General features: G+C 39.9%; 1 protein-coding gene across 9 annotated transcripts in view; it reads right to left on the reverse strand.

Annotated features, from left to right (window-relative positions):
• SRPK2 (SRSF protein kinase 2) overlaps positions 1-15,941 on the reverse strand; it is a 154,600-nt gene extending 138,659 nt beyond the window's left edge. For 3 of the 9 annotated variants that reach the window (XM_074576223.1, XM_074576143.1, XM_074575691.1), the window contains exons 1-2: positions 15,787-15,923; positions 15,582-15,666 (exon numbers count right to left, since the gene is read on the reverse strand). In XM_074576223.1, coding sequence (XP_074432324.1) covers positions 15,582-15,666; positions 15,787-15,802 — 101 coding nt within the window. In that variant the 5' untranslated portion in view covers positions 15,803-15,923. Of the gene's footprint in view, positions 1-4,324; positions 4,401-15,581; positions 15,667-15,786 lie in introns of those variants that run through there. The other 6 variants (XM_074576053.1, XM_074575873.1, XM_074575604.1 and 3 more) reach the window with 3 other exon arrangements.
• Between the last annotated feature and the right edge of the window lie 814 nt (positions 15,942-16,755).

Consider the following 16,755-nt stretch of genomic DNA (forward strand, 5'->3'; position numbering starts at 1 on the left):
ACTCTCCTAGCTCCCTCTTGCAAACTTTGAAATCACCCGGGCAGTAGCAGCAAGGTTCAGAGCATGGCAGTAATTTTACAAATTCAGTATATTTGCATCCCGGTCACCTGAACAAAGAGCAGTGGTTGCTCCTCACCACAGACCACACAAAACAGGATCATGTAGCCCATAAATATGGTGTTGCCATTGTTTGTGATGGGCCATAGGCTTTATTTTAAGCTCATAACACAAGAGACTTAACTGGGCTCTGCTGAACCTGTCTTGGCCTGCCTGGAGATTTGTTTTAGCATGGAACAGCAACAGTCTACTGATCAAATAACTTTGTTTACATACCTTTTTTTTTTATGTATGTTTACATACATACAAAGTATTACATACTTTGTTTTAGCTATTGCTTAGCTTTGTACAGTTGTGCAGTGTAGCACTTATTATTATACATATATCTGGAACTAACATAGTCATAATAATTATTCTGTGTAAAGTGAACTATTTAATATGCTGGAATAAAAAGCAGCACAAAGGGGTGAAGACATGGAACAAGTGTATAGAACTAAAAAGTCACAGAATGATACAGAGTCCCAAGGCTACAAACACCTCACCAACACTCAGTTGCTGGCCGCAGGACTGCAACCTGGGAGCTGGGCAAAGCCACTCATAGGGGGAACAAAGAACAAGTTTCAAACATACGGAAATACACTATTATATAGTAAATCTGGATGGATTGACGTGGATTGTAACATGGATTTACAAGGCAGCACAGAAAGGACAACTTGCAGAAACACAAAAATGACCAAAGCGGATTCTGAACGAGGAGGAAGCAGCTCCCAACATCAACCTCATAGACCTCCCAGCGGGGGCTCAGGCGGCTAATGACTAGCCATATTCCTCCCTCATACCAAATGAAACCATCCACCTTAGAAGGGCGGGCATAGCACTAGAGAAAGAGCAGTTTGTGCATTTATCACTTTGACTGTACACAATTTGAAACCAATGCTAGTATCACTGTAACTCAACTACCAATAATTATTTGATTTGACTGTTAAGACTTTCACTAGACTAACTGCAAAATCTTGACTCTGCAGTAATCATTCCTTTTGCTTGTAGCAAAATTTTGAGCATAACAAACTCAAGCAACCTATCTGAAACCTGGATGCAACAAAGCAGTGAGAAGAGACTCTAAGATTTGGAAGGAGAGCAGGTACAGATGGATCCATTTTAGCCTGAGAAGGAACAAGATGCATTAGTACAATACCTCAGCAGCTGGTGGGTGAGGATCATGTTTATCATGGGAGATAAGCAGTGAAGAACTTCAGACCGAGAGAGCATACAGCCAGAATAGCCACTGGATTCCCTCCCTCCCAGCCTCCACAAAGAAAACCGTGAGTTCAGAATGAAGTTAATTTATCATCCTCTAAATAAGATAAACTTTGCATTACTAGGAAGGGAAACAGAAAGCAGTTACATTTATACGTACGTTCACATACAGAGACATGCTCTCATCACCTCACTAAGTGCCATTTTTCAATTTTCACAGACTTGTTTGAGCATTCTGGGTGTTCGTTCACACCAACTGGAGTGCATACACAGTTTTTTCCCTGTCAGTGAAACCCTACATTGTAAATCAGACTTTTCCTTTTCTGCTAAAGTAATGGTCCCCTTACTCAGCCTCTGCCCTGTCTTCTATTTCCTTCCTCCAAATACATCCCACCATATTCACGTATATCTGCTTAGATAAGGAAATGTCATTACACACTCACTTTTCATTCTGATATTCTAGGTATACATTTATTGGCAGCAAATCTGGGCTTTGCTGCTTTCCATTGCTGCTGATAAAAGCAGAAATTAAATTCCTTTTTGGGAAATGGGGTGAAGATGCTTTTAATTCTTGATTAAGCTTTAATTCCACATTATCTATGGTAATTCAGTTTGAAGGAAACCGTATCATCTTAAAACAGAAACAAGGCAGCCTTGATCCTTTTTATTTCACTTGCTTATAACATTATCGTGCTTTGATGAGAACACCACAAGAAGAAAACCCATGAAGAAAGGTGATATTACTAGGCAAAGAAGTGAGAGGGGACCAATTTTTCTACTTTGTTGTTTTCAGCCTCTCCTGAAATACTAAGAGATTACACCCATCATCCCTCCTATTAGACTAATACCTTTGTAGAGTGTTAAGAGACTTTATGTACTGAGTTTAAATGGTATTTACAGACTCCCAAATTAAGTTTCTTATGCAAGGCAATATTTTATCTACATACACATACATAACCATTATTTATTCCCTATACCAATCGACTACAAAGTATTGGCAGAGTTGACACTGAATCAACTGTGGAGAGAAAATTATTAAGGATACAAACACTGAAAAACAATAAACTTTTTCCTATCACTGCAATGTTATTTTAAAACAGCTCCTTTATTACCAATGTAAAATTCACGGCATCAAAACTGAAATATTGCTATGGAACAAAATCTGAGAAGAGGCTTTGAAAAACAGACTCTGAGAATTAGCTATCAATTCCTCTTCAGCAATCATTGCTAAATCAAACATGCCAGCACTTGGTGCACCACAGTTCAGAGTTTAACATATTAATTTAAACCTTGTGCAGTTTCAATTCAACTTAATACCTCCGTCTGTGAACTGTAATTAGGAAGAAGCTGGCACATGATCAGTTCCATGGCACTTGCATATGAACATCACTATGTCTTAAAAACACTCCGAATACAGGACAAGCAAGTACTCTGCATTTTCTCCATCAGCAACAACTCCCAGAGGTCCCATTTGGTCTGCTTTGCTTTTTTAAGTTTTTGCTAACTCTTGCATTATTTCCGTTATTTTTGTCATAATTAATCACATACCTGTTGGGATTTAAAAGATGCTGTGAACATAAATAATGCCACTTTCTGATTTAAAAACTCTGTCACATTTTCCTGCTTAAATGTATGTCTTCCAGAAAAATGAAATGAGGTTTCCTTACACACTTCTTTAAGAGATCACATAAAGTGATTTTTAGCAATCTATGAATCTCACAAATAAACTGAAAAGATAATTTTTTGCTGTTACTTAACTTTTCAGTCTTAAAACAGTCTGAGAGGACTTCCTTTTACCTTTCTCATAGTTTTATTTTTAAATTTTACTGCTTCACATATTTATCTAAGATGTTGATTAAATGCTTTAAAGTGGGAAAGGAGAAAATACATCAAATTCTTTGATTCAGATGTGTCACAATTAGAAGGGCAAATTATTCTTTTTTACATGTGTACACAGCCTGAGTTAAGCTAATGTGTTCCTTTTTCCTCATTTGCAAAGACAGAATATCACAGCCATTAAGAAAGGCCTAGAATTTTAACTATTTTCAGATCTTCACAACATGTACATAAACACAGTGCCAGAATTAAAGCCTATTTATATGCCCGAATTGGAGTCTATTATAAAAATATTAAAACATTCTAAGTGTTTGGTTTTCTGTGTTCTTAATGAACTCGGTTACAACATGTGGAGATACTTAATGGATAGCTTCCCTATGATCAGTCACACCATGTTAGTATTTAAGCAAGCTGTCCTAAAAACAAGGAATATCAGAAAACTAATGTTACATAGTTATAAATGATGACATATAAGAATTATTACATACAAGGTCAAAGTTTTCTGTGGGAGAAAAAGTACCTTCCCTCCTTCCCTTTTTGTAAACTACTATGAATTCACAATCTCAACATAGTCATGCTCTCTGAAGTTGCGGGTGATGAGGTAGTTCCAGTTTTGGTTGTACCAAACGCTTATCCTTACACTCTCCAAAACTGCATCCCTGTTGACTCCAAGGCAACAAGCTTTGATTTTATGTGGTGTTTGTTTCCAGAATCCATTTTCTTTTGTCTTCCTGCAATGCCCTGGCAGCTCTGGCACACTTACCTTTGTGCTCTCAGCCATGTTATCATGCTGAGCAGTAGTGGTGACTAATCCAAGGCCACAGAACCTGACAGAAGACAGAGAACTCTCCAAGCACAGCAAACACCAACATTAAACGAAAGGCTCAAGGCCTCCTTACAAGGGAAGTCAGCAACATCTAGGGATTGTGACATTGAAAAAGTAACAAAAGAAAAGCAGCAAAGCCCACAAGCCAGATGCGCAACTGCTGATCAAGTCTTCCAACATATTATCAGGGAAAGAAAACATCTAATTTACCAGCAAGAATAATGGATCAAATTACCAACCAAAATTTCTCTATCAGATTCACCTGGTAGCTTCAAACCATACTGAGTTTACAACTTTGTCAGCTTTGGCCATAATGGTCAGCAATGTGTGTCTTAAAACTAGACTTACCATTGCATCTGATTAGATTGCCGAGTTCTCTCCTATGAATCCTTCTGAGACAGACGAAGCTTTCCATAAAAGGGTGCTTACGCCAAACAACAAATGAAAATTAAAACAAAGCATTTGGTTCAATGAAATATTATCCCCAAAATAAACTTAATCCATTGATCTTTCCCAATTCAATTATCCAAACTACATTCTCAATTAATCACCAGTGATCTATAACATGAATTCTGCACACCAGGCACTGATGTATGGAAAAAACTATAATGAAAACAGCAAAAGTCTCAGAATAAATCTGTAAGGGTTTTCACTTCAATATACATATTCAGTTGTGGTTTATGTTAACATTCCTTTTAATTGCAGCTATTAAAAATACTCTCTTTTCACCAGCCTGGCAAAGTGCAGGGCAAGGGTTAAGACTAGTAGCTATCATAAGAAAGTGCAAGAGGAAGAGAAAGGACTCTGGTCTACTTACACTTTATCTCAAGTTTTCCTAATGTTACAATTAGGACAAGATATGGCACTCTGTGAGACACAAGTTAGTGAGAGTCATTGTGGAAACACAAAATTAGATCAAAAAAAGATCACTCTACAAGAATAACATCTTTATTCCCAAGACAAATATTCTCATTACACAAAACTAATTTTTCTGGCTTCAGAAATAAACATCAGAGAATACAGTTATTCTGTTTCTCATTAATAGGAACAAGAGAAAATTTGATTTTCTGCACCACATTTCCTATAGAATATGCAGAAAGTTTGCCAGCTTGGGTGCAACATTTTTAGATAAACTAATCAATTCTCAACAATACTTACTTTAGACAACTGGGGAAAAATAGGTAGTCTATTGAATAAATAGTTTTAACCTAGTTTCTAGATGCTGCATGTACTAAACAACTTCGATTAGCAGTGAGAATGCAATACTTAGAAGTAACTCTTCCATACTGAAGACCAAAGTAGTTATCTAACAGGTATCCAGTGAGCTAAAATACAGCGGTAGCCTCAGCCTAATTCTTTATAGCTCTGTCTCCCATTAAGTCAACTTGAGATTCACATGTCGTGTTTTCACACCCAGCTTCTCCAAGAGCCTTGACTGGCAGGGGTGCCCAGATTACGTCTGCCCACAATAGCAACACCAAGTCCATCACAAAGCTGCCAGTTCCCAGGACTGCTCGTCCCTGTCTAAAGAATGACTCTATAAAATGCACAATGCTGGAAGCCACTACCAAAATTGCTGTGTGTCATCTTCTCAACACTGTTGACATAACCCAAGACTTACGAGTTTCTATATAGCAAACATTTCTGGGAAACAAACAAACAAATATATTAAGATCTCCAACTGACATTTAAAAATACAGGCAATGCTCTAAATAGCATTTGAGTAGAATTTGATTAAACATCTAGGACTTGGATTAAATATCATGGACTTGGACACTAACATGTGCTGGAATACTGTGTAACTAATATACAAAACAGGTCACCCCGAGCAACAGACTACCTTAAAAAACAAACAAAAGTAAACATTTTTTTCAGATACTGTTATCTGTAAAGATGATTCCTATTCTTTTGAGCTACAACTCATAATGGTATCATCAAGCTCCCAGTCTTTTCCAAATTTCCCTGACACTGCTAAAATTAAAACATTCACCTGGGAACAGATTCTGGCAACAGGGATCCATCATACTGTGCCTTGTGACACCAGGGAAGGGGACTTGAAAGAAAGTTTAAGCCTTTGATCTCCTCAGGGCTCCCTCTTTCATAAAAATGCTGAATTGTGACTGCTATTCTACAAAGCAAAAAAATCATTTAATCAGCCGAACAGCCTCACTCTGAACAAATCACACGTGGTTTGTTTGGTAACTCAAGAGTTACTTGGCTGCAGTCAACCAGCATGCCGATACCTGTGTATTAGTGAAACTTGACAGCAATGCTTCCCTTTGAATCACTTGTCTTCCATCAGTCTGTTGCTCTTGATTATTCCGCAGAAGAGATGTAAAGCTACTGGCCATCCCTTAAAACCAAAGCCTAGCACAGCCTATAATCCTCTGATTGACACTTGCACATGGCAGGCTGAAATAATACGCTTGAAATTCCTCAGGCATCTAAACTCTTATTTCACAGGTGAGTGAATTATTGAGCTACTACATAAGCACGAGAGCTGAAACTTTAAAACAAAGCTAGTTGTTCACAGCAACAGAGGAAATAACCCAAATTCTTAGATTCACGACTTTAAATCCCAGGCTCATTTTGGCATCAAACTCAGACCTGCAGATGGCATCAAAGTCTACAGATAAAGTAGCATTTCAGACACACCCATGCCTTCAATGTTTTGCACTCCTTGGCATGCCTCCCCACCCCTTCATCATTACCTTACTGTTCTTGGGTTTATGAAAGCTCTTCTCAAACACACACCTCTACTGATTCACTATAGACTCCGATTTAGTAGCTAACTCCAGTTTCAGAGCTCCTTCCAGAACCAGGTACAGGAGTGCCACACATTAGATCACCCAAGCCCCGTTTGCATCTAGGCTCACAGATACTGTCAGGCATACGCATACCATTAGATGTTGCAAGTGATCTACTGAGGTGGCCTTAAAAATCTAAGAGCTGCCACACTAATTTAGACCAAATACATACCTAGGCCAGTATTATACCTCTAGGTGCCAGAAACATATGTTTAAAGATGAGTATACAAGTAGATCACTATATTAGGAGAAACTTACATGACAGGGCTTCAGCAAACCCTGGCTTGGAAAGTCAAATTGCACTGATAGTAGTATACTTTAAAACTACTGATGGCTAGTGTCCAGTCTTATCCTTCTTAAACCCATCTATAATTTAGCCTCTACAACATATTGCAAAGCCACATTCTGCCATCTGTACTGTACAAAAAGAAGTCTCTTTTTTTGCATTAAAGTCACTCTTTGGATACCACTGTTTTTTCATGAAAAAAAGCAAGTTATTCATTCTTCCCTTTCTATACCAGTAACGATTTTTCAGGCACATCAAAATGTTCCTTAACTGCCTTTACACATCTGAAAAGCACGAGTCATAAATGAAGCTGTCCAGCATCCTCAATCCTTTACTACCTCCTTCTTTGGGCAATTTGTAGTTCTATATCATCTTTTTTGAGATGGTAAGATGCAAACCATATAATGTGAGCACAAATATAAACCACAATTTATTTTAAAATATTTTGTAATTTGCTTTCAAACATTAAAATAGCCACTTAAAAAAATCTGCCTTGAATAGTTGTCTTGTTATGTACCTTACTTAACTATAGGCTCAGCTACACTTAACTGGCATTCTTTCTACTTGTATTTTAATAACTTATGCCTTGGTTTTTTTCTAGGATTCAGTGTTCTACTGTTTTGGTTCTACAGGTTACATGATCTCAAACTGCCCAACCGTCCCTCACCAAAGGTGATAAGTAACTACTGGGTACTCAGGCTCTGGCAGGAGAAAGGAATAACACCAGCTGCCTTAACACACTTCTGCAGTCCCACATAGCTCAACCAAAGCCCAACCTTCTGAAGGTCCCAGGAAGGAATTTGGAGTTGCTTCTTTCCTAAACACTCTGGAAGAGTGAGGAGTCACCCTGCTCTACTGATTGTACCTTCACCCTTGAAGATGAAGCTCAATCATGGATTTGCTGTCCTTGCAGCAACCTTTCAGGCAACCGACCTCAGAAACAGCACTTCCATCATACCCATCTTCAGGCTCCGTGCAACTACCCAAGAACCTCTTCTGTAATGACTTTATACAAACATATGTGTCTCAGGCTATGAAGAAGGACTAAAGTCACATATAGGTGAGCAACAGCAGGAGGGTAGCAAGTGGGAGATAAGCACAACTATTAAACAGAGAAATTCCTGGGGTGAGAGAGGAGACTAGAAGAAACAGATCAATGCAAAGAAAAAAGAGATGTCCCAAGAGAGAATTTTCTTTAGAACCATGAATACAAGAACAGTATAATTTTAGTACAGTTTGAAAATTAGTAAAAAATTGACTTCGATATCAGAATTTAAGGTACAGATATTGTACCTAGACAGCTCTGACCTTTATCGCTGCAACAAGAACAATAGAGATATCAACTCTTTTCCTCAGGGATAGGAAAATATAATTGACCTCTAACTATGGAATTCTCCCTACCATTTTAGAAAACTGCAAACTAAGAATTGACAATAGCTCAAGGCAACTGAAGCCCTTGATTCTTTTAGTCTCCTACATGCAAATTATTGACTTTTAATCGACTAACTTCAGTTGAGGAAAAAACAGTAAGGCACTAATACTGTCAAGAAGCATTATTTCACCAGAGTCTATTCTGTGGTTTGCCTTTAAGCAACAAGTTCAAGGTAAGATTTCTTTAGCAGTAACACTCAAAGTGCCTTCGTAGCAGAACATTACTTCATTATGTAAAATCTTGATATAAAAGTCAAAAAATTTGCCAGCTACTTTGCTGGACAAAACCAGAATATGTGGTATTTAGACATACGCTCTGTTTTAATCATAGAATTTCCAAATGTGTAAGCTAAATTAAAAACAGTACACATATAATGCAAAAAACCCCTTTTTCAGCCAAAAAGCTTGTTCAGAATGTCTTCTGTTAAATACAAGAACTTTTTCTATGGTTATCTTAGGCTCAAGCAGATACAGACTGCTGCAATTCTGCTCTGTAACGTGCTTTATTACATTATGCTTACCTTTCCAGCCATTTCTCTGCATACCTTCTGCACATTGTCCATTCAATGGACAGAGATCCATTCAAATACAATAGTTCCCAAAAGCAGAACTCATCCTAAAAGACATATTACTGGGGTAGAAAGGGAGGGACGAGTGGAAGACTACTACCAGACATCTGCCAACTTTAAATAGAACCATCCCTCTTACAATGTGCTATAACTGTTAACAGATTAAAAGTGAAAAATGAGAAAACTAGGCTAAGGGTCTTAAAAAAAAAAGTGTCAATAGGAAAACCAGGAAGCAAGGATTATCACTTCAAATATACGAAGGCTGAGACCAACAGTATTTTAAAGATATGAATACTGGGAATTTTAAAGACAAGTAGACAGACAACCTTTTATTCCTTCAAGTATTAATAAAAGATTTTTTAAATTTTTTTTTCTTTTAAAAACACCCTAGCAAAATGGGGCCTATTCCCAAAGTCCCCATAGGCAATTAGAACAGAATTAGTTATTGATTATTAAAATACAGGCTAGATTACAAAGCTAAGAGTTGGGCAGAATGACAACAGGAGTAATCAGTAAGAAAAGGGAACGATTATGAACGCAACTGCTATATAGTTATGTTTTCATTTTTAACAGTCCTGTCCGTTTCTTCTGTAGAGAACTGAGGTCGCCTCATTTGCTTTCATTAGATATCGGCATAACTTTGGGTATTATCCTTCTGAATCTTTCCCAGTCCTCCTCTTTAAGAACTTCTGAAAAAGTTAACGTTAGCTTCTCTAACATTCTTCAGCAAATCATCCCAAGCACACAAAAAAAACAACCAACGAAAACACTCAAAACCCAAAAACAACCAACAACAAAACCAACCAAATTACAATTGAGGGGCAGATACAAGACCACCTCAGAGTGTGGGAGTTCATGGTCATTCTTATATCGGAAGCCCAAGAGGTATACCTGTAGCCTTTGATCAGTGACCAGAATCCATTCAGCACAGGCAGAGCAACTACCTAATAGATGCTGTTTTTAAGAAAAACAACTTAGTTGTCACAATACAAAATTATTATTTTGTCTAAGCATAACACAAACACTTGAGGAAGCCCGAAACACTTTTGTAATTTCCCGGACAGTAACTTTCTAGTCTTCCTCATCCATACCTAGACCCAGGCTTCCTTCAAACAAGGACTAAAATAATTTTTAACTTCTTTATACAGTTTACATTATACATTCACATAATATACTTAATATACATTATTATGTATAAATATGTATATGTAAATTATGTATAAATGTGTGTATATATACGTATATATATTCCCCATCCTTGGAAGTGTTCAAGACCAGGCTGGATGGAGCTTTGAGTAACCTGGTCCCCCATGGCAGGGGGGTTGGAACTAGATGAGCTTTAAGGTCCCTTCTAACCTAAACCACTATATGATTCTATGTGTGCATAGTAGCAAATCTAGTAGTATTCTCACAGGAGAAAACAGGAAAAGGAAGCTAGATAAGGCTTATTATCTAAAGCTCATTGTCTTAAGCAATCACAGACAGAGACCAAATGAAAACGGTTTTCAGTAAAGCTATAGATTTATTCTTTTATTACAGATATTAGGAAGACAAATAGATCAGCAATCAGTGAATCCACTCAAAGTACAGGTATCTTACAAGAAGCATGTGCAGTTTCCACTATTGCCCTACAGTTCACTAGTTAACATAGAAACAGTTCACCTTTGCCACCAGCTTTCTCAGTGAAAATAAGACAATCCTTAAAGACTGCAATCTTGAAAAACACAAACTGAATTTAAAACAAAAATCAGATTTTAAATAAAAAACCTTGTCTCTTAAGAGTAAATTAATAAAACAAATGTCTTGTGTTTGTTCCTCAACAGGACCAGCAGTTTTCCCCTAAACGAGGATATGGGCACAGTTTAATCCTATACAATGTTCTGATATAATGTTCTCATTGTCCCACATTTCTATTTCTTTAATGGAATTTCTAGCTTAACTAGACACATTTACATCTGCAACACTTACTGCTCCAGAAAATGCTTGAGACTGACCACAAACTTTATCTGAGAAGATTTGTGCTGTAAGGCAGCAATCAAAAAGTTGAGTATTTAGCATAGCCATGAGAACAGGCTTCTCTCCAGGTTTTACTGTTGCCCTATGTCTAAATAATCTATGTCCATCAAAAAGGATGGTGTGCATGCCTTCCAATCTTTTTTTTTTTTTTCCACACACACTACATCACTTAAATGGTCACAAAGCATATTTAGGACACCATCAAGAAGCCAAATAATAAACAAATTTTCTTCATCGTAATGTATGGGAATTTCACGAAGTTGTCCAAAACTAAAAATAACTTGATTTAGTCCAGTCTTTATCAAACCAAATTACATTTGTTATACAAACTGACATTCTCATTTATTCCGTAAAGACTGTCATATACATCTTCAAATTGAAGTTTTAAAAAAAAAAAAAAAAAATGGTAATAGCTTCTACAGTCTGTCATAATCTTGAGGAAAAGAAAAAAAAAAGGGAGAGAGAGATGTTTGTATTTCAAAATCCATGTCCAGGCCTTGTCCACAAAATGTATTACCATCCTACTCTAATTACAGTAAATAAAATCACTAAAAAAATAAAAACGCACTGCAGAACAAGTGGCCTGGTCATCATAAACATTACATCCCACATACTGTGGCCTCAGAACACTAGTGGTCAAAATGAGGTCCATTTCACATATACACACACTTCGACCCTCTCACCCTTGCAAAAAGCTAATGAAAAAGCTTGCGGAGGGTTTGCAAAACTACTACAAGCAAAAAATAAATTAAGCTAATGAAAGCCACTGTAACACTGTGCAAGATGGGTATTTTTATGCTCCTCAAAGAGTTACTGAAAGAGGCTGAAAAACACTGTGGTAGAGAAACACTGACAACCAAAAGCAGTGAGTGATTTTCAGACATTTAAGATTCCACAGTAATATCCTATATCCAAAACCTTGATAGCTGTACAATACCTCTGGGTCCAAGAAGTTAGTCATCTGGCTACAGAAATCTGGCACTTCCCATTTTATCTAACATACATACCCTTCACCACTATAAAGCAGTATCACATGGCCTCTGTCACCTCTTCTAAAGTATTGCTTAAAGACAGAACCAAAATACCTACTCTACAAGAAAAGTGAATTTTGAAAAGTCAGTCTCGATATCTGGGTTTATGCATTTGTATTGAAGTTTTCAACACAATTCTTTCTCCACACATCCACATGACATCATCTGGATATTTTTTTTTTTAAAAACATACAAAACTCTATCCTTTAACTTTGGATAAAAAATTACAGTAACTATCTTAAAGATGACAAATCTCTGACTGGGTATTCACTTAGAAATAAAGTAAAGCAAAATAAAAATATCCAAGATAGAAGTTTGTTCCAGTTGAAGCCAACACTAGTCTGAATATAAAGAAGAGCCTACCATTCTGCTGAATGCAAAAGGTACACATACCTGAGGCCATCTTTACATAAGTGGGTTCTGTTAGCACTAAGTAAAGGACAGTAAATAGGCTTGTCTATCTGTAAACAATTTTACCTCTGAACACAGACTTGGGCATCTGTCAAAAAAGCTATTTCACAGACCTCTCTCCATTTTAAGAGGAAATAATTCAGAGGACCTGAATTAACCATTTTGATTAATCTTTTGTCCCACTCAAAAAATATATAACCAGTTTGTACACATTGCATGCAAGTTCACCTATTATAACCAAAATCAAGTGCTGTTATCTTAAAACGGCGAGATACTATTCTTTTTCAGTAGCCTGGATGATTGAATTCAAAGTGAGGCCATACCAAGTAGATGTTATTATTACATGCAATTTTAGATATAGTCTTGATTCAACATAAAGTGCTTTCTCTTCAGAACATGAACCACTTAACTTCTATTTTATATTTTTCCACCCTATTACATAAAAAGCATGGATTCACCTCCACCAGTTCTCATCATTGACTTAAGGGGTCAACACTGAGCAGTTACACGACCGATCTCGCAGCCTTCTATGGCAATTAAGGTCATAACAGACAAAAAGCTATTCAGCACTAAAGAGCACTGTAATTTTTTTCTTCTTCTTGTGTCATCATCTTATACTCTTCAAACAAAAGCCTGCAAGTAAGCTACAATGCAATATAACTCTCCTAGCCAATTCTAGAAGAGGAATCCTGCAGTTCCTTTGAAGCACATTGTTACCAGCAACAATGGAAGTTGCTCTATAAAGCTATGATCTGGCAGAGAAGAGTCTTCCTAAGAACCACAGTTAAAAAAAAAAAAAAAAAACAGCTCTCTATTCAAAACCAAGTTACAATTTTCACATAGTGGACAAGTCCACTACAGGGAACTTTGGGTATAGAATTTCCACCCCTCAAATCAACGTTTTCATTTGCAGCTACTGTGCGTTTGATGTGCATCACAGATACTGTATGGCTCTAACACACTAGTATACGCTGCAGCAGTTGGATTTAAAGCAAAGCTAGAAACAGGACAAAAAAGACACTTTTGTTGAGATTGTCTTCTGAAATAGTGTCCAACGCTGGCTTTACTTTGGGGGTGTATTTAGCCCTATGCAAGGAGACTTAAAAACATGAAAGGAGTTTCCCTTTCATAACGAAGCATAAAACAGAGTAGGAGATCTCCATGGCATAAAAGTGGTTTCAAGAGAAAAGAAAACATACGTAGCAGAAAAGAAGTGACGGCTCTGTTGTCTACCGCAGCAAAACCACTGTTTCCCGAGGCAACTGAACAGATTGGGCCATTGCATCTGGAAATGCCGACTCAGTATGGCAAATGGCCAGCTACTGACTGTGCACCCAGACTTAACAGTAGCCAGATTCTTCAGCAAACACGAAAAGAGTACAAATTCTGCACTTACTAAGTGTCTGTGAAAGCAAACTTTTGACAAACTCATTCAGCAAGACATCCTGAGGCAGCCCTACTAAAAGGTGTATTAAACGCCATATCATCTAAGTAGAACAGAGGTTTATTAATAACCCTGTGGTTAAGACTCAACGGGAAGCTATAAAAACAATTCTGAACTAGAGTTACAATAAAATTTAACCTATTTCTGTTTTCGAAGTGGCAAAATAAATCCATGTAATGTTACAAACTGACTTTCCAAAAGGTTTTTGGAAACAACGGAACTAATCCAATTAGGCCACGTATCTTGCACATAAAATTTTGTTTCCATTGCAATAACTCCAAATTCACACAACTGAAAGCATAATGCAGCTTTCATACAACACTGGAGGAAACAGCAGTAGCAGAACAGGAAGTGAACGAAATTTAGCTGTCAAAGTCTGACAACCACTACACCAGCATTTCATCCGACATTATTTTTACCCACCTTAAAAGGAGGAAAAAAGCCCATTCATCATAACTAAAAAAAAAAAATCCAGGGTCAGGGATGTATTATTATTTCTTTCTATGTAAATCAGAAAGAAAAAGACCTTGCCCCTTGAATCATTTACCATAGAAACATCTTTACCCAATCACATATCCATCCACCATACCCTGCTTCCCAGTTCTAAAGACTGGTCGACTTAGAGGAGAGGGTGATGAGGACATCAGGACATGTGTTTCCCTGTCAGAACAAAGCAGGTAGACTGGATCCCCAAGCAACAGAAATAAAGACAAGAGTCTATCGGTGACTTAACAAGTCACCAATAAAGTCTCACTGAACAAAATACAGTAAAAGTTAGCGAGGAAGTCATCCTACAAGGAAAAAAAATAAAATAGGGAGGAGTCCAAAGCCACATTATCTTAGGAAAGAGTAGTTAAAGTGGGAACACTACAGAGATGGGAGAATGTTCCTATGTGGTTCAGTAAAAACAGGTATTGCAAGAATGAGAAAAGATGAATTGGACAGTGACAAGAACATGAAGAGTTAGCAAAAGACGGGGGGAAAAAAACAGACCACAACTTCTGTCTGTTTCTGCAAGACCAACAGAGATTTAAACAATAACGACAAAAAATACTGGTATTGGCATTGCTGGCAGTTTGACACATCTGGGAACAGGAAATAATCTGACGGTACCGAGTGGGAGGCAGAGAGCAGGATGGATACATAAGGCTGTCAGCAGGATAAGAACAAGGGCTGCCTGTAGATGGGACAATGCCGCCAGCAAGAAAACTCAGAACAGAAAGCACAGGGAGAGAAAGGAGACCGTGAAGAAGAGCCAAGTGGAGGGCGATTCAGAAGGGACGGGAGGGCCGTGCACATCCCCGACGAACAGGGGTTTCTCGGAGGGGGGCTGAGCCCGGGGCCGGTCCCCGGGGGGACGTGCCGACACCCCTGGTGGGAGGGCCCGGCCCGGTGCGGGCGGGGGGAGTGTGCTCTGCCGGGGAAGCTGCCGCCTGTGCCGGCGGCGGGAGCGCTCCCCCGTGAAAGCAAGCGGTGGTGCCGGGCCGCGGGACTGCCCTGACAGACGTTACGGGGCGGCGTGAGGGAAGCGTGAGGGAAGGGCACACAACGAAGCCGTCCCGTGGCGGGGGGAGGCTCCGTCCCGGTGGGGCGGGGGTCCCCGTACTCACTTTTTGTGGGGCGGCGGGTGCTTGTCCCTTCTGCCGGCCGCCGTGGACTGCTTGGGCCGCCGCCTGCGGGCCTGCAGGGCCAGCACTGCCGGGGAGAGAACAACCGGGAGCCGGTGTGAGCAGCAGCGGCGGCGGCGGCCGCGCAGCCCCCCCCCCCCCTCCCCGCTCCCGCCCCGCCCCGCCGCCCAGCACCACAGCACGGTACCTTTCCGCGAGTTCATCGCCCCGCGCCTCTCGCCAGCTCGCCCCGACCCTGCCGCCGGTCGCCACCGCTCACTGGGCACCGGCCCGCAGCCAGCGGCAACCCACAGCCCTCGCGCCACCCGCCCCGCGCCGCCGCCGGTCACCAACTGCGCAGGCGCGGCCCTGCCGGCGGGGCTGCGGCCGGAAAGGCGTGGGCGGGGCGGCGGCAGGTGGCGGCGCGGGCCCGGCGGCAGCGCACCTGAGGCGGGGCGCGGCCCCTCGGCGCCCGGCCCCGCCCCTCGGCGCCCGGCCACACAGCTGTCAGAGGGGCCCGCTCCGGCCTCCGACTAGCCGCTGCCCCTTCCGCCGAGGTGGGCTTCGTCAGGGCGTCAAACCAACTGGAAATGTGTTTTGCCAGATTTCGGGTTGTGGCCGGAGTAGCGAAGTGGATCCTCCCTGTTGTCATGCTGGGAGCTGTGTTAAGAGAAAGAGGAGAGAGCTCTTGGCAGCAGCCGGGGCGAGATCAGCTTTAGCCTGTCCCTGGACCTGTGTGGGGTGAGATGCCAGAACCAATTAACCTCATGACGCAAATCCAGGGAAATTAGATTTCCTTAATTCTGATTCTCACTAAGTTAGGTGATTGTCATGATGGACAACTCTTGGCAATTGCTTTTTTCCTGCTAACGATGTCTTGTTGCCTGTGACACCAGGCACTATTCACATTTGGCCTAGTAATGACCTGTTGAAAACTGTCACTTCTTAATTGTGCTGTGCATAGCAACCGCTCAGTTTTTGACAGCATTATGGCTGAAATTTTGTGTCATCTATAATTTACGCCTAGTTCAATAGATTATTTGGGTCGTATCAAAAACTCCAGTATGAGTGTGAGGCTTGTCTGGCTTATCTCCACATGGGAGTGGAGTTCGAAGGCATAGCAACAGAAAGATAACAGGGGACAGTCATTAAATTTTGAGGCAGAACCACCTCCGTA

This window comes from Larus michahellis, chromosome 1 (genome assembly GCF_964199755.1).
Source record: "Larus michahellis chromosome 1, bLarMic1.1, whole genome shotgun sequence".
In the NCBI taxonomy this organism is placed as follows: Eukaryota; Metazoa; Chordata; class Aves; order Charadriiformes; family Laridae; genus Larus; species Larus michahellis.